A 17,740-nucleotide genomic window follows, 5' to 3' on the forward strand; every position below is an offset into this window, starting at 1 on the left:
ACACAGAAAAATTCAATTAACGTGTAATTTGAAAGAAATAAAATCAATAATTATGATAACGGGCATGTTTTAAGGGTTTTTAACCCCTTAATAAAATCCGGTTTTTTGCGACAAGGAAATAAACTTGAAAGATGCAGTTTTAGCTCATTAGGTAGTTGTTATTTCCTCATAATCTTACAAAAAACCCTTAAGCTATCGTACAATGGACAATCTAACGATAGGCCTATATTAACTCTACCAACGATTGAATAATCGGTTTAGCCTTCAAGGGAGACCCGAATGTTGATGATTTAGCGATGAAAACTTCGGATGGCATTATTATTATTCAACACGGGAAAGAAGTGGGATTAAGTTTTCCTTTAAGTTTGAACAGCAGTCTTTACACAATGGAATAAAAGTATAATTTGTTCAGTTTTTAAAAACAGCGAAAACAGGAAATATAACTAGTTGAAACATTTTTGTTTATGAGGTAAGTTGTAGACAGTTTCAATCTTGAAAAACATTTATAAATTACTTGTCAGGAGTTCATGAACTCCTGTTCTTGTATCGATTTACATTCAATCGTTTATTGAACTTGTAAATAATCACAATGACGTCATTGCATGTTTTCCCCACTCCCCCTTCCCTTTAATTCTATTGGCTATGGATGGATTCAAAAACGAAACTCGGTTCCTTATTGAAATATGATACTTCGTAATCTGATAAATTCTACTTACAAGTCATTAAGACTGATTTCCATAGATAATTTCACAATCTATAAACTATTAATTACAAACGAGAGTTTAACGAATTTGATCCGCATTTCTTTCAGTCCTAACACCGATAATGGTGTCCGATACACTTAACAGCAAACAACTCTCCGGGGGTCAAACATTTGACCCCAAGAAAAATCTCCAAAACCCCGAGGAGGTGACTGATGTCATTGGGGGTTCGGGTAAATGGCAGATGTTCATTTTCAGCATCGCATTCGCCACAAAGTTCTTAGGTGCTTTTCATAATTTCGCGGGGACTTTCACGGCCCCAAAGGTCGACCATTGGTGCGCCCAACCTGACCAGGGACCCTGGGCTAACTTAACCCACGATGATTGGAGAAACGTCACCCGTAAATGCGGGAGACCAACTGATAAAGCGTACCATGACCTTTGGGTTACAAACGGAAGTGCCGTGACGCAATTTTGCGACAAATGGGAGTACGACCATTCCGTTTTTGCGTCAACCATAACCGAAAAGGTAAACTAATGAATAACTTTAAACTTTACACGAATATTTTGATTCAATTAACGCTCTCACAGTGGGACTTAGTCTGTGATTATTCTTGGATGACCTCTATGTTAAAAACAGTTTACATGTTGGGTTTTCTATCGGCTTGTTTAGTCATGGGTAACCTAGCCGATAAGTAAGTAATTAAATGATTTACTTATAACAAGATGTCATTGTGACCCCGTGACCTTTAAAGATTCGGTCGCCGACCCGTTTTGATTGTATCCGGTATAATCTTCATAGTAGCCGCGATAACCAACGCGTTCGCGCCAAACTACGCCATATTCGCCATTACGCGATTTTTCGTCGCGTTTGGTCGAACAGGTGCCATGAATGCCAGCTATATTCTCAGTTAAGTACGTGGGGTCAATCGTAGAAGGGGTCAAGTAAACCCAATGTAACGTATCTCTACCGTTAACACCTCCCAACAGCCATGGAAGTTTTTGGTAATAAACAACGACCAGTTGTCGGGACCATGGCTAAGATTGGTTTTGTCTTGGGATACATGAGCTTACCAGGGATAGCGTATTTCCTTAGGGACTGGTTCGAGTTGCAACTGACCATTACGGCGCCTGTTGTATTGCTGTTCCTAGTTTGTTTGTAAGTATAAGGCTGAAGGTCAAGATGGCCTAATATCACGCGGTTCTAACTTCTACCACAGTAATTGTAAGTACATTCTTTCAGGATTGCCCCCGAGTCACCAAGATGGTTAATTACCAATGAGAGGTACGAAGAGGCCGCCAAGGTCCTGGCTAAAGCCGCTTCTTGGAACGGATTGGTTTTACAAAACCCCGAAAATACCGTTAAAATTCTAGCGTCCAAGATCAAAAAGGTATTTAACGCCTTTCTACTCGGCAAAACTAAGGATACATAAAGTCCTTTTTTCTAACAGAATACCGGGGCCAAAGGTTTCAGGATATTTATGGTTTTGAAGAACCCGAACATGAGAAAAAAATCCCTTATTCTCTTCTTTCAATGGTAAGTTTAGAGAAATAGGCTTAGCACTATAATTACGTTTACTTGCTGAGAAGCGGGATAAAACATTTGGTATAGGATACGTAGCCTATAAGTTAACACTTACAGGTTCGTGGTGGCCTTTGTCTTCTACGGTTTATCCTTCAACGCTGGCGACTTGGGCGGTAATTTATTCATAAACTTCGCCATTTTTGGAGCTTGTCAAATCCCCGGTAATTTCTTGTCGATCTACACGATGAACAAGTTAGGACGTAGAACGACCATTTCCGGTGGGATGATCATAGCCGGATTGGCTAGCTTTTGCGCCATTCCATTCACAAATAGTAAGTGACCAGCGCGATATTTAGTGTCGCTAACGTTGTGACACTTGACCAAGAGCAATTAAGAGATCCGGCAATAATGTTGCAGATCTCCTATGGGTCCGAATTACCTTGGCCACGATCGCCATGTCCTTCATATCGGGTTGTTTCAACGGTTCCTACATTTTCTCTTCCGAAATATTCCCAACGGAAGTCAGGAGTGTAGGACTTACTTCCGCTTCCGTTTTTGCCCGGTTCGGTTCGATGACGTCACCTTTTATGAAGGAATTGGTACTCAATCCATACCTATTTAATTAATAAGGGGCGCTAATTAACTTATCTAACTAATTAGGGCGCCTGGAATGATTTCATGATTCCTTTGGGTATTTTCGGTGTTCTTTCCTTGACCACTGGATTGACCATACTTATGTTACCCGAAACTAAAGGCGAGGCTCTCTTGGAAACCGTAGAACAGGGGGAATTATTTACCAGGTAAATATTCATGCACAGTATAATTTAAATTCACGTTATCCTTACTGGCAAATGCATTAAAGATAACATGAATTTAATCGCGTTATTACAGGAATAATGGAAGCGTTAAGAAAAAGGAAGATGAGAATGAAAATGGCGAAATAGATAACCCCATTTTTACCCTAACATCTTTCCCCAAACCAAATGATAATAATTAGTTTTAATTAATATTAAAATAATGTGGAAATTTAACCGAGTTTATATTAATATAATTACGAATATTATGTTTGTAATCATTATTTTTTATACACGTAAAATGTTCTTGTTTTATTATATTCTTATGATTTAATTTAATTATTTTCGGACGGGTTTTTCTTTATTTTATTTTAATCTGGACGGGTTAAGTATTTTAATCATTAATTTAATTTCTTTCTATAAAACATCGATTAATTTTCTTCGAATCGATTAAAAATTTTACGATCAATTATTTAATTTAATTTAAAGGGTAAGTATATTGGTTTCTTTCTCGTCTAATGCGAAAAAACGTTTCGATATTATTATGTTTATTTTCATTTAATTAAGCTAGATTAATTTATGGTTTGTTTAACTTTCATTTTAAAATACCAAAATATTGATTGGATTATTTTTAATTCTCTGATAATTAGGACGGCTTTTCTTTATCTCTTAATTATAGCGTTATAATTAATTTTATTCATAATTTATTAATTAATTATAAAACAGACCTTCTTGGTTGAAATTAATTTTTTTCATCGATTTCGAGTCAATTTAAAATTTACTAAAAGAGCATGAATTTTCACGTGAATTTTCTTTATCAAGTCACGAGACAATTTAATAAATTTCACGTGAATTTTTCGCGAGATTTCTATTAATTTCACGTGATTTTTCGCGAGATTTCATTTAATTTCACGTGAATTTTTCCCTAGATTTCATTTCACGTGAATTTTTCGCGAGATTTCAATTAAATTCACGCGATTTCAAAAAAAAAATAAAAAAATAAAACTAAACTATAAAAAATTCGCAAAAAGTTTCTTCAGAGAAGGTAAGTTTATTAATTCGATTTCACTTTGGTTTTTTAAATTTCTTTCATTTAATCGTAATTATTTTAATAATGAAGGCTAATGTTATTTAATCTTTAATGATAATTGATTTTTTAGGAGACACAAATATACGTATAAGGGACGGGGGTTCAAAGGTCATAGAGAAAAAGGAAGAATATATTTTTCATTTTTTCGTTTCGTTTCATTAATTGACAAATTTTGACCGCAATTTTTCAGATTATAACGATAATTTATGTACGATCGAAAAAGAAGGAGAAAAAATAAAACAGTATCGATCATTATCGTCTGTCTACGTAATTATCGTATCATAATCGATCGGCCAATAAATATCGCCCACTAATCGATCTCTTTTTTTTTGTACATATTCCATTTTCTTTTCGAGTAAAATTTGTAATATCAGATACGACGGACGGAAGATCTAGAAATTTTGAGCAAATTTCCTCTTAATTTTTTATTTTTTTTAAACTTCTGCTATATTATTATAATTATTTTTTAATTTTAATTAATTTTAGTAATAAATATTAATTTATTTTTTTAAAAAAAAATTAAAAATATAAAAAAGAAAGGCAAATTTGGACGGCTTATAATGTATTTAAGTCGTATAATTAAAAGAATTAAATTTAAATCTAATTAAATTAAAGATAGATAAGATTTTTACAAAATTATTCAAATTAGGTTAAAATAGGTCAAAAATAAATTAATTTTTTGACCGATTTTGACTTAATTAGCGTCATTTTGAAGGTCTAATAAGAACAGAAAGAGGTTAAAAGGTCACCGAGAGAAGAAACGTTAGTATTTACAAAAGGATTAATTGTTAATTTCGGATTATAATGTATAATTATTATTAATTAATTAATTAGTTAGGTATATATGTTAATGAGCAAAAATGAATTGACTAGCTTCATATATTGTATGACTTATAAACCAATCAAACCTTCAAAAACCTTTTTTTTTATCCAAAAAATCCAAATTCGATCGTAGACTGGACGCCATTTTGTTTTTATATTATATATTTAAATTAAGTAGCTATACAACTATAGAAGGAGGAGGGGGCGGGGTTTAAATATTTCAATTTATAAATATATGGCAATATAGAAGAAGGGTCAAAGGTCACATGACGAGTATTATTTTTTTTTATAATGTAGAGATACGAACACCAAAGGCTTAAATAGTTTTCAATGTTAAAACGCCAATTTTTTCATTAATTTTTTCAAATTCACTTTTTAAATAGTTTTTTTGATCATTTTCAATGAGGTCGGAAGTATAGAGAGTAGTGGCACTCCTTGTTAAATTCCCATAGAGATTAATACAGTTAAAGGCAAGTATCTGCCCTTACCTGTATGGACGGTAATATATATCTTTTTTTTTTTTTTAAATTTCAAATCGCCATTTTTTTTGCTATAATTACTAATTACCCAGGGATGGTAATTAAGGGACGGATTACTAAGGTAATTAATTAATTAATTACCTTTCCGCGCACGATTTAAAGACAAGAATAATAAATATATTAATATAATTCTGTTTTTAAAAATGGCAAGAAATTGAATTTGATTATATCAGAATTAAATGACTAATTATTTAATTTCTGACACGTTAATATTAAATACTAAAATTAAATGCTATTAAATATTTGAGCGCTCTTATTCTTGAAGAAATTCCAAGGAGTATAAACCTTAAATTACCAGGATATACTTTTCCTTTAAATTAACGGGTTTTACCTTACCTTTAAATGACGTCACGCAAACGTCACCGTAAATTAAAAAATAATATTAATAAAAAATAACAAATATCAAACCTGGACGGTCCTATGCTCACGTTTCACCGGGGCGGGGTTTAATAATATTTTTTTTTTCACTTCTTGAACTGAACTGAATTAAACCAGCAGTTTTTAAGATAACTGTCAATAATTGGACGGTTGTAATTCGGCCAAACTTTCCAACTCCAAAGCGGCCGCTTCGAGAGCGGCTTTGCATTCCGCCCAAGGTCTTTCGTCCCGCGTTTGACCTCCTTGAGTCGGGTCAAAGTTCACGACCCCGCTAAAAACGGTATCAGCGGCTGTCAAAGAGGTTAAAGACACTTCACCCCCGACGGAAGTGGTCGTAGTTTGCGCGTTTCCGGTATTCGTGACGTCATTCAAAGAAGAGACGTTCTGATTGGCCGGCGAAGCGGTCGGCATGTTGAGCAACGATTGGGAAAGACTCAAAAAATCATTCATCCCCGATTGGCCGAAACAAGCCCACCAATCAGGAGGCGGCGATGACGTTGTCGTCACGGCCACGTCGTTATTAACCAAATCGGAGACAACGTCAATGGAGACGTTACTCGCCAATCCGAAATCGCTGGTCAAATCGGCGCAACCGACTTCGGAAGTCGGAAAAAACTTAAAATCCATGACGGTCGATTCGTCCGTTACTCTGACGACGCTGCTGGAATCTAATGACGTCACTTCCGTATTGACGGCGTTGTCGTAACTTCCGTTAACCGTGCCTTCTTCCACCACTCGGTATTTTTCGAATGATTCCAGATCCAATTCGGTATCGGTCAAAATGCTGTTCCAACACAAATCTCCGCGGAATGCCTCACCGATGTCGCACGTCTCGTCAACGCTGACACTTTGACAGGCCAGGGGTCCCAAGGGGTCCAGTTGAAGGACACGTTCCACAATGACGCGTGGAACTGATTCGTACGAGGTGACGAAACTCTGGTCCAACTATAAAAGACCATAGAGGTTATATCGCGCCTTAAACCCCTCTTTCGCCAAGCCAACAACAACTTACCATATTATTAGCTTCAACAATGGAAGCGATCGCTTCTTGAGTTTCGGCGTACGAGGACGCTGTGGAACTAGGCGGCGTTTCGGGTTCGGGTTTGATATTTTGACTAAGAACAGTGACTGTAGCTTCGGCTTCGGCTTTAGCCAAACTGATGGCATCGGCTATGGCTTTGGATCGAGCGGAAATTAGACTTTGAGATGGACCCTTGCCGACCGTTCCTTTCGAGTCCTTCTTGGACTTTTTCGAGGTAGGTGGTCCCGTAATGGTTCCACCTTGAGTTCCGAAATTATTCGCGCTGCTTTTCTGGGACGCGTTTCGACGTTTTTTGAAGACGCCATCAACCAGTGACTCGGCGTACTCGGGGTCCAGTCGCCAAAAACCACCTTTACCCGGTTCGTCTTTACTACGTGGTACTTTGATGAAACATTTGTTCAAGGAGAGATTGTGACGAATTGAATTCTACAGTTCGAAATACGACAAAAACCATATGTAGAGTCATCAGGGGGGGGATAAGACTGTATTGATATTCATGGGAGAATGAGGGCGGGAATAGATTCACGAAATACAAGAATGGCAAGGGCATTGAACAGCAATGAGATCCAGGTGCTATTGACATTAACATTGAATAATCGACAGATGAACTAAAATTAATCACACCGATCAATTCTTTCACTCGATACACCATTACTATTATTGTTATTATTATTTATCTTTCGCAGTCTGTACTGAAGTTGGAGTTGGGGGAATGCAGCTAGAGGTTGACAAACTCGAAATGTCATTTGAAGAAAAATGAATCACTCGGATTTCAATTCATCTTGTAAAAGCAATACACAGTGCAGGGTATTTTTAATTTAAAAATCAAATTCCTAGCTGACGTTTCCAGGTAGTGTGACAACCCTGATATTATCATAATATAGTCTGGAAATTCATTCGTTTTCAATATGGAAAATAGGCCCAATTTGAATGAATATAAAGTATGAAAAACTTTTATATTTCGCAAACGTTATAACCCTAGAAGTTTGTTTTATATAATAATAATATACTAAAACCATAAAACTAAGTTTCTATATATCAAAATTTACATATATAAAAAATGGCCCAGATCCTATTTTTCAATACACGAGGGATTAACCACTCCCCGTAATCGTAGTACTAAAATTGTACACGTAATTCTTAAACTAGAGGGTGTGGTTAACCCCACGACTATACATACACACTTTCCCTATTAATTTTATTGAAATTTTCTTATGAAAAGAACCGAAACTTCTAACTCTATTTCAGAACTAATTCATAGATATCATAAACAGTGTATTTTTATCTCGAGCCTTAAAACTCTAAGGTATTTCTAGGCTTCAGTATGTCTAAACCTACTTTTGCTCCGGATGGCGACGCCGAGTAGGAATAGCGTGACCCGCTCGCGCCAAGTGACCTCGCACGAGCTCGATAGACTTCGTCATTCACAAGCGCGTGCCAACATATTTCCCGCCTTTGATAAGCCTAACCCTCAAAGAGCGTAGCACGCGCTACGTATCAAACTAACGGAAATAGTCCATTTTATTTCCCGCCAATTTTAGTCACGCGACCAAGAACGTTTTCAATTTTTATCGTGGTACGTGTTAGGCTTAGCGACAACTACCACCGTTACTACGGAGTTAGGTTGATATTTTAGGCTTAGGGACTGATTCGATTCGAGCTTTTTTGGCATTGTATACAAAGGTAGCGATGGGTCGAAAGATACCTTGAATTATCTGTATTTATATTTTACATTAGAGACAGTCAAAATCGATTTATGGCGGGAAATTCTACAATTGCTTCATTTCTTTTAAAAATTAAAATTATATTAAATATAGAAAGTATATTGAGGAAAGCCGACATTTAGGGGTTTTCCAGCCCATGTTATTTCTATGAGCGCCTGTAGAAATGTTTAACCCGCAATACACCCGTGTTTACCGGGTGAAGTCACCCACCAGGGTAATGCTAATCCTATGGGAGCGACTTGCGTTTATAAAACTAACCATAACTTTGTTAATTCTGGTCCGATTTCGACCTAATTTTCACCATTTTGTAGCCCATAATTAACTCTATCTATATGCCTAATTAAAATTTAAAATAATTTACCCATAGTTCCTTAAAAAATTGTTAACTAAAGCGTAAATACAAAACTATATTCCTAATATAATGGTCCCCGGACCGTGATCCAATTCTAATCCATCCCTAGATGATTACGACGTTTAAAAAAGCTAGTAGTTTCCCCAAGGGTTCGGGGAAGCGGAGGTAGGGGTTCATAAAGGGGAGTTTCCCCCCATCGTTGGCCGAACAGGAGCCGAAATAATAATCTGCCAAGGCACTTTGCTACTAAACGATCTCTTGAGAGCGACTTTGAGTGGAACCCCGTTCACCCAAGCTCTCCCTAGCCCCCCCCCCAATCCACGAATTATGTGGCAGTTGGCCCCCACTCGCATGCATGTTAATGAGAAAGGGGGACAGGTGAGTCTGATTATGGAGAAAATATATAAGACAGGTATGTCTACCACGGAGAAGGTTGCCATACGGGGGTCTTATGATATTCCATTTCGTGTCAATTAATTTTCTTGTTAAGTTTTCTACTATAATTTTCTAAAGGGGATCTAATGTTAAAAGTAAAATGTTTTGGATGCAACTGGTTGTTTGTTTAAGTGTTAATATTCCCTAATTACCGTCTAAAGTCATTAATTAATTTTCCCTGACCAACATTAATTGAGCAGCTTTAATTGTAACTATAGAAAAGTCAGTTAAATAATGATGGAAATATATTAAGTACTTCGTGTCATAGGTGAAAATGACCCCTAGCAAGTATGAAATTTAAAAATTCCCTGAGACTCTTTTTTCAAATTCCCGGACGTTTCCAGGTATTGTCAACTCCGTAAAAAGGTACTTTCAAAAAATATTAAATTTTAGCTAGTACTTAAGTGAAGAAGGGTTAACTTAATATCATAGCATATTCCACAGGTACTTCTTGTTTAATACGCTAGACCTAAAACGGAAACTGTTTCCCCCTTCCCATTGAGATGATGAAATAAAAAACCATCCCAACCGGAGAATACCTCAATATTATTATACTAACTCCGTATTAAACCTAAACCTCAACAACGAATACTGTAATTGGTACAGAGGTTGCAGCCAGAAGGGCGACAGTAGCGTGATGGGCGATATTCATCCAAACGAACCAGGTATACCATCGCTAAGCCTAAACTAAAAGATTAGATAGAGAAAGGGTCCGACTACCTTCGATACCAATGCCAAGTTAAACTGACACGAGAAGAAAATTAGGGTACTTTGATGGGAAAGCGTTTGATGGCCGGGTATAGGGAGACCGTAAAATGAGTTGCTTATATATATTCACTCCAGTAAATACAGTGGGCGCCAAGAGTACTTAATGACAATTGGCATTATTTAGAAGCCAAATCCCAAAGCTATCTCCTTTCTCACAGAACGCGCCAAATTTAGGGACTCGAGTTTTTGCGGGAAAAAAAGCACGCGTAGATTTTTTTAAAGTTTTGGCGCCGCTCGAGACAAATTAATAATATAACAGCGCGTGCTTTAAAAATTAGGCTTAACACCGGAGAAAAGATGGCAACCTGACCAACTATAGTGTTAGGCTTAGGTTAGGTTTTGTTTCTTACGGTCAATGGGTACCGACTTTTAACCATTAACACCAAGATAAGTGCTACACGGTGAAGTAAAAGCAATTCTTACACCATTTCTCAAAATAACCCGGGACACTCGGAGCTTAGGTCATCAAAATTGGTACTGAGATTTATTACCTATAGAGTAGGCCTAAAATTTCCTGGAAATCCTACTTGTATGTATGTAAATATATATATTTTTTATAACATAATGGCGTCAATTTTAAGTGTCCCTGGGGGAGGGGGGTTAGGGTCCGTGGGGCGTGGGGTTTTCGATCGTACTCCAGGGGTAGTGATGGCGGCCAACGAACGCGTACTCGTCAACAGCAAAAATTCAGAAATGATTCTGGCGAATACCAGCACGACAGATCCCCGACGCATGCGTAATGCTGCTCATGCAGGCTGAATTTCATTTCATCGGAAGAGAAACGTCGACGTCACGCGGCCTGAGCTGAACGATCGAAGATAGACTACAGTTTCCAAAATGAGAACCCCCCCCCCCCAGACTCCTAGAGTCCAGCCAGACTTTACTCCTTCCTAGATGGACGCGAGCCCGCTTGACCATCCCTTAATTCTCAGAGCCAAGGCTTAACGTAAAAGGCCCGATTAACGTTATTTGAAGGGCTTAGGTTTACAAGTGTCATTGTGGCCCCCAAAAATAAAACCATTCTTAACTACGGGGTCCCATCTTGGGCCTTGGGTAATGATTTTCATGACAAGTAAAATTTCTAAAGTTTGTGGGCCCCAGCGAAAATGACAAAATCGAGGGTGCCCTAGAAGGTAGGTAATGTCCCTGGGATACGGACCGAACTGTCTCTCCCCTCTCAAAGGCACCATTATTCGGAGTTTAAAAGCAGTATGGGCTAGAGTAAGGTGTTCGTAATTATAAGGTAATTGAACTAACCTGCCAACTGGGATCGGCGTTTCTGTAGTAGACAAAGTTTTCCCTTATCCATTTGTAAATGGCGGACAGGGTCATCTTGTTCTTGTTGGTGTACATGGCCATGCAGATGAGGGTGGCGTAAGAATAGGGGGGTTTGGCGCTACCATCATTCTTATAGTCAGTCTCCTCGTTAAGTAAAATACTGGCGCTTCGATTACACAGGGCAGTCGATGTACTGACGTCGGAGCAATTACTTTTAGCGGACACAGAGGAGCTTAGGGTCGCGGGGAGACCATCTCGACGAAATGGTCGATCCAAAATTTTATCTGCAAAGTTAATTGAAATTTTGCGTTCTTTCACGTGGTATATTTAACTTTATTCTAGTTATTTTCTAAGAAAATGACTTACTTTTGAAATCAGGCGAAGACTTGTGGGCAACGGGAAGAGTTGAAGCTGAGCAAATGGGAATGGGGCTGGCGGGGGGCGTAGGAGGGGTTGGAGCCCCCATCCTCGTCATAATATTTAAATTCTGTAACCAATTTAAACTGGTCAGTCCATCGTCCACGTTGTGCGTTCCCATCGAAGTGGAGACGAATGAATTCGAATCGGAACCCAAACTGCTTTGTTGCCAATTTTGTTGCAATTTCTCCGCCATTTGCGACTTGGAGATCGTTTGTAGAGGCATTGTTTTTTTTAATAAAGGTCAAAGTTCAGGGGGGTCAAAGAGGGAGTACCCCCCAGAACCAAATAAGGTAACCTCGAGAAAATTCGTGATGATTTTTCGTTTCGGGTCAGACGAAATTAGTTTAAAATCTGAAATTAAATTAAATATTTCAGTTAGTTTTATGTAATTTTCCACGTATAGAGTTAATTACGCGCTAGAAAATGGTGCAAATTAGGTCCAAATTGGACCAGAATTAACAAAGTTAGGACCAATTTTATAAACACATATTGCCCCTGAACACGGGCGTATTGCGGGTTAAACATTTCTACAGGCGCCTATAGAAATAACATGGGCTGGAAAACCCCCTAAATGTTGGCTTTCAACAAAACCGGTGTCAAATTCTGGCGCGAAAGAACGAAATCATTTCAAACAAAGCACGTGCCACGTGACCATCCATAAAAAGTTTCTCGCTCGCGCTTCACGCTTAATCACGCGCTGTCAATAGATTATTTTGATACAAGTTTAGAGAGCTATCAGTTACTAGTATATTTAGGCCTAATTCAACTTCAATCTTGGGGGTTTAAAGGCGGATGGGAAGTCGGTCGAAATGGTCCATCTAAAAGGAGAGAGGATATAGTAGACTATTGTACGATAGTGTAATCAAAGTAGAAAGTGGACTTTGGGGGGATGGGAGGGGGAGAACGGTTTTCTGTGTTGAATCTTTTCCTTTATAAAATGGCAAAGGAAAACAGGGCGCAATTCAATTGAGGTGCACGCGAAACGGTCGTAAAAACCTCCCATGATATCTTAAGCTATTTCCGAACCATAATCTTCAAATCTAAATGCTTTCCAGACATTCTTTCCAATTTATTTTCCCGATAAAATGTCATGCATCGACCATTTTTTAACACGATGGTCGCTTGCAAATTCAACCATTTTTCTTTTTCGGGATTTTCCTTGACTTTCCCTGCAAGGCTTAGTCAATGATTTCCATGACTTATTGACCCTTAGGAAACGTATTTTGATTAAAATAGGCTCCGGAATAATATTTTATTGTAAAAAAAAATTTCAATGATTTTCCCTCGAGTTTTCCATGTATTTCCCGAACCCTATTTAAGGAGGGATTCTGGGTAGAGCGACATACGCCTGGTGCATGAGGCGCTGCTGTCAAAGGCCTAATTAGTAATGCAGACTAAATAGGAGCTAGATGGAAGTCCTGCAAAATTAATTAACCACCGAGTGTAGTTACTAGCTCGAGCTGTAAGTCTCTCAGTTAGCATTACGAATAGTATAAGTAGTGTCATACTTATGGAAGGAACACATCACTTATAAACTTATGTCTTAACCAAAATATATATTATTCATGGATATATGATACCATACCAATTTTGTGGGTATCAAACATCTATCTATGGGCTCGATTAAGTCCATGACGGTATCCATAAAAAGCGTGAAGTAAGTTCAATAGAATAGAATGGGCCTGTGCGCCATTGGGGTATTAGAACTTGCGAGCGGCGGCGCCTCTATTGGAAGGGACACGACACAAAAGGAATGGATGTCCCATTGTACCACGGGGCGACACCGCATAAAGGCGACACGAAATGTAAGAAAAGAGAATAATATATTCCACGTCCATTTTCCGTTCCCGACGGTATCCGGACACGCCCACAACCACGTCAATCAACGACACCAAGAAAAAAGGGGAGTGGCTAACTTTATATACGGGGAACGAACATAAAGTTTGAATACACGTTTCTTTAAAATAAAGTATTAACAAATTTATGTTGACAAAGGAAGTGTTTTCTAATTATTTAAAAAATTGAGACCTTTTTTTGGAGTTTGTCATTAAAAGGTGATTTATCTTGACTTTGGGAATAGATAGAGGAATTCCGAAGGTACTATTAGAAAGAGGGGATTTCGTAGAGTAATCCCACCAGGTATCATCACCTTTGTAGATAAACTAAGCTCACGGCAATAAATTGAAGTTAGAAGTTTCAAAAAATTAAATTAACCAAATCATAATATATAATGTTGAACTTAAAAGGGGGCTACAGAATCCCCCCGTTTCTAAACTTTTACCGAATAAAGATACCACTAAAAAGATAAGATTCCACATAGTAATTGCACCAAGTATCATGAAAATCGGAACTAAATTAAGGCAGCTTGTAACCCCAAAAAAATCTATAGACGAGTGGCATTAATTTTGGGACAATTTTAGTGGTACGCTGGCTACCGTATAATGAACTTCAGAAGCTCGGGGTAAAGTATAGTCGCTTAAATTTGTGTCGCGTTCACCCTCGGTTGAGCACACTCGGTGCATGCAACGGGAAAAATAACACCTGGACCCCAAAGGTAAGGAAGGAGCTGGTCTGCACGCGTCCAGGTACGAAAGGACCGTAGAACAATGAGATATCTCGGCCGACTTTACACCCACTCCGAGCCGCCACAGTTACGACAAAATCTCCGGACACCATATATATAGTCGTTCACGCGGAACACAATGTTCCACTAAGATGATTTATTCCAATATCCCATGAATATTACAGTACGAATCACGGGGTGTCCATTCCAAAAAGGGATAGTGTAATTATGGGAGCCCGAATTATGGGATTGTTCAATGGGAAATCAACTGAATTTTGAGAATGGAAAATATAACTCTATACTTCTTTCTATGACCAGTCGATTTTGCTTGACCACTGTAAGGGATGCATGCACCCCCTAACACGCAAGTTATGAACATTGAACATTGGATTGGAGTGTTTTACCAATGACACCCCTTTCATTAAATTTAACGTAAGAAACTACCCTCGGTCCTTGGCTGGAACTTAACAGCATAAAATAGTTAACATATTAAAGGGAAAATGAAATAAATTCATTGATGTAGTTTTGGAGAGTGTTGCAGCCCCATGGCACCCCAGGGTAGTAGTTATTTCGCAATATATAGAGTAGTCTAACATCAATAACAATCATCGTTTTCAATTTCCCCCAATCCCCTATGTTGAAATTAACAGATGTTAATCATATTTTTTTTTTCATCAATTTAAATGCTGCACCAGTCTGCTTTTTAGTGAGAAAGAAAAACTATGGAAAGGTGTTTAAACCCTTTAGGTACCTACGTTACCTATATGGATAATTTTGATTTGGTATATTTAGAAATGAAATCACAGTCTGGCAATTTAATTAAAATAATAAATATATAGGCCTGCTAATTTGATAAATAATTTTTTTAAAAAATCATCTGAAATCAAAGTTGATTATTCCGTATCAATTTACATCGAAATACTAAATATTTAAAGCTAAAAATACCCATAAAGTTTTGTTAAATATATATCCATGAATTTTACTAAAAAAATCCATGAATTTTACTAAAAAATCCATGAATTGTACTAAAAAAAACCCATGAATTTTACTTAAAAAATCCCCATGAATTTTACTTAAAAAATCCCCAAGAATTTTAATTAAAAAAAAACCCCCATGAATTTTACTTAAAAAATCCCCAAGAATTTTAATTAAAAAAACCCCCATGAATTTTACTTAAAAGAAATCGATGACTTTCACTAGAAAACATCCATGAATTTTCCCTAAAATATTCATGATTTTTCAGACCTCCAATTACGAACCCTGACTTCGATCAAATACGATTATTTTGAACTAAATTTAAGTTAATTTCTTTCAGACTAAAGTTAAATACTTCCCATTGGCGTTACACCCTTCCTTGCCCGAGGTTTGAGGGGTGGGGGGGGGGGCTAAAATGTGTTATAACTGTACTGTTGATTGTTTTGACTAAGCAAACAAAAAATATCACGCGAGTCTCGTCTCTCTATTCGCATTCCTAGTATTAATAAAGTGTAAGGCGGGGGACGATAATACATCTTTATAATTTATTCAACGTTATTATTCATTCACGCTGGAACCGTGAACACACACACACACACTTCTCACGACTTTCCTTCAATCGATGGACGCCATTTAAAAAACAACAGTGTACTCCGTGCACAAGTACACGCGGGAGTTATACGAAGTAATACATCACAGTGTGTACTATTTAACATTGTGTAATCATAAGTTTATAAGATATGCACCATAAGTTAGAGCTACTGAGAGACTTACTGGGGGCTAGTTCGAAAACGACAAAGGAGAATCGCAGACTACAGTGACTCATTTAGGATTTAAATACGGTTCAAAAGCGGGATGGTCAGCTGGTCAGGTTGCCATCTTCAAGCTACACGCAAAGAACCTTGCCCCTACAAACCGTCTGCGTCAACGTATGGCAGGGATATACCTTAAGACAGCGCTTCTCAAACTTTTTAACCTTGCGGACCGGTTTTTTGTCAACTATGTATGACGGACCAGAGAGTCGCATGTCCGCGGACCGGTGCCGGTCCACGGACCACACTTTGAGAAGCGCTGCCTTAAGACATGTTAGGCGCTTCAATTCCATTTAGTTTTAAGTTTCAATTGAACCTATACTGTATATATGTTAACCCTAATTTTAAAAATTATGCTTAACATATATACGTGCACGTGATGATATTTCACGCGACACGAACCCGCGCTAATTGGCCAATGAAAAGAAGCTCGTGACTTCATTTTTCTCGCGCCATAAAATCATAATTTCTTTGAAAAAAAAAAAAAAAGGTTGTTATCAACTTTAATATTTTAAACTTTCTAATGTTGCTATTATGGTTCTGTTGCTCGACTTTATTCTAATATAGTACAAAAATAGGCAGCAGCACCATTATATAAATAAAGCCATAGCAGCAGCGTACAAATTAACTTTGTCAAACTTTTCCCATTAAAATTGAAGTGGGTTCACATTAAACGATAAACGACTCTTTCCAACTGGGTTCCTGCATGCTTAATGTCCCGGACAATTAAGTCTCGAGAGAGAGAAAGAGTGGGGAAAACGAGGAGATGGTGGACGAAAAGGAAGGGTGGGGGGAGGGGGTGGGTATCGGCGGTCAATTGTCCATCACGGCCGGACTCGAGTCGAGCTCACCTATGGCGCGGGCTGACCTCTTTCAAACGGAATGCCCCAATCGATTGGGAGGCTTAAAACCTCGCAGGCGCATTGGCTTCCACATGCAGGGAGTACAGACCAACGTCCGAGAGACTTAAGGTACAGGGAGCTTGGCGCCATTTTGGATAAATTTTCTATAATAGCTTCTATATATTTTACATAATATGTAACAAAGGGTCATTTTCAATCGCTTATAACTTTTGATAAAATGAAGATAGGTTAACTTAGAAGGTGGCTATAGAAAGATCATATTCCGTAGAGTAATTGCTCCAAATATCATACCCATTGCATTTAAAATAATATCGTTTCATTCAAATTAAGTTTTAATAACACAAAAATTACTTATATATTTAGTCGTACATCTTTTACCGGTTATAAATTTTCCTTGAGAGCAAATAGACAAAATTTGAAGGTACCCTTAAAAATAGCACATTCCGTAGAGTAACTGCTCCAAGAATCATAAACATCGGAGTTAAATTAAGGTTCCCACGATATTTTAAAAGATTAATTACGAAAATAATCATAAAGATAAACATATTAGATCTATAGCTCAGAGTAAATACAAAAGAGACGAGCTATATTGCACGTGCTGCCGGGAAATGAAGTAAAAAACGCGCGGGAAACGATGATGAATATGATCCCATCACGCG

The 17,740-nt window shown here is 37.7% G+C and overlaps 2 protein-coding genes across 2 annotated transcripts; one reads left to right on the plus strand and one right to left on the minus strand.

Moving 5' to 3' along the window:
* The first annotated feature begins 280 nt into the window (after positions 1 to 280).
* On the plus strand, positions 281 to 3,705 carry LOC149653891 (organic cation transporter protein-like). Its single transcript, XM_089846660.1, has 11 exons — positions 281 to 469; positions 812 to 1,230; positions 1,293 to 1,396; positions 1,457 to 1,611; positions 1,692 to 1,860; positions 1,945 to 2,092; positions 2,153 to 2,238; positions 2,344 to 2,558; positions 2,644 to 2,825; positions 2,887 to 3,026; positions 3,118 to 3,705. Exons 2-11 carry the CDS (start codon positions 826 to 828, stop codon positions 3,221 to 3,223), a joined length of 1,710 nt encoding a protein of 569 aa, XP_089702786.1. The 5' UTR covers positions 281 to 469; positions 812 to 825; the 3' UTR covers positions 3,224 to 3,705.
* On the minus strand, positions 3,701 to 12,216 carry LOC149653892 (uncharacterized). Its single transcript, XM_089846837.1, has 4 exons — positions 11,815 to 12,216; positions 11,428 to 11,732; positions 6,862 to 7,317; positions 3,701 to 6,794 (listed from the first exon to the last, which is right to left on the minus strand). Exons 1-4 carry the CDS (start codon positions 12,089 to 12,091, stop codon positions 5,985 to 5,987), a joined length of 1,848 nt encoding a protein of 615 aa, XP_089702963.1. The 5' UTR covers positions 12,092 to 12,216; the 3' UTR covers positions 3,701 to 5,984.
* Between the last annotated feature and the right edge of the window lie 5,524 nt (positions 12,217 to 17,740).

The sequence above is a fragment of the Phalangium opilio genome, unplaced genomic scaffold (genome assembly GCF_054372755.1).
Source record: "Phalangium opilio isolate 3A_F unplaced genomic scaffold, DU_Popi_V2 ptg000081l_1, whole genome shotgun sequence".
Taxonomy (NCBI): Eukaryota; Metazoa; Arthropoda; class Arachnida; order Opiliones; family Phalangiidae; genus Phalangium; species Phalangium opilio.

What these genes read in the sequence shown, in the direction of transcription:
- LOC149653892 (XM_089846837.1), bottom strand. Translation starts at nt 12,091, where the DNA reads ATGCCTCTACAAACGATCTCCAAGTCGCAAATGGCGGAGAAATTGCAA. An exon ending in ACGCCGATCCCAGTTGGCAG is followed by an intron (nt 7,318 to 11,427) that starts GTTAGTTCAATT and finishes TTCGAACTGTAG; the next exon opens with AATTCAATTCGTCACAATCT. An exon ending in TTGTTGAAGCTAATAATATG is followed by an intron (nt 6,795 to 6,861) that starts GTAAGTTGTTGT and finishes GGTCTTTTATAG; the next exon opens with TTGGACCAGAGTTTCGTCAC.
- LOC149653891 (XM_089846660.1), top strand. Translation starts at nt 826, where the DNA reads ATGGTGTCCGATACACTTAACAGCAAACAACTCTCCGGGGGTCAAACA. An exon ending in TAGCGTCCAAGATCAAAAAG is followed by an intron (nt 2,093 to 2,152) that starts GTATTTAACGCC and finishes TTTTTCTAACAG; the next exon opens with AATACCGGGGCCAAAGGTTT. An exon ending in CACCTTTTATGAAGGAATTG is followed by an intron (nt 2,826 to 2,886) that starts GTACTCAATCCA and finishes CTAACTAATTAG; the next exon opens with GGCGCCTGGAATGATTTCAT.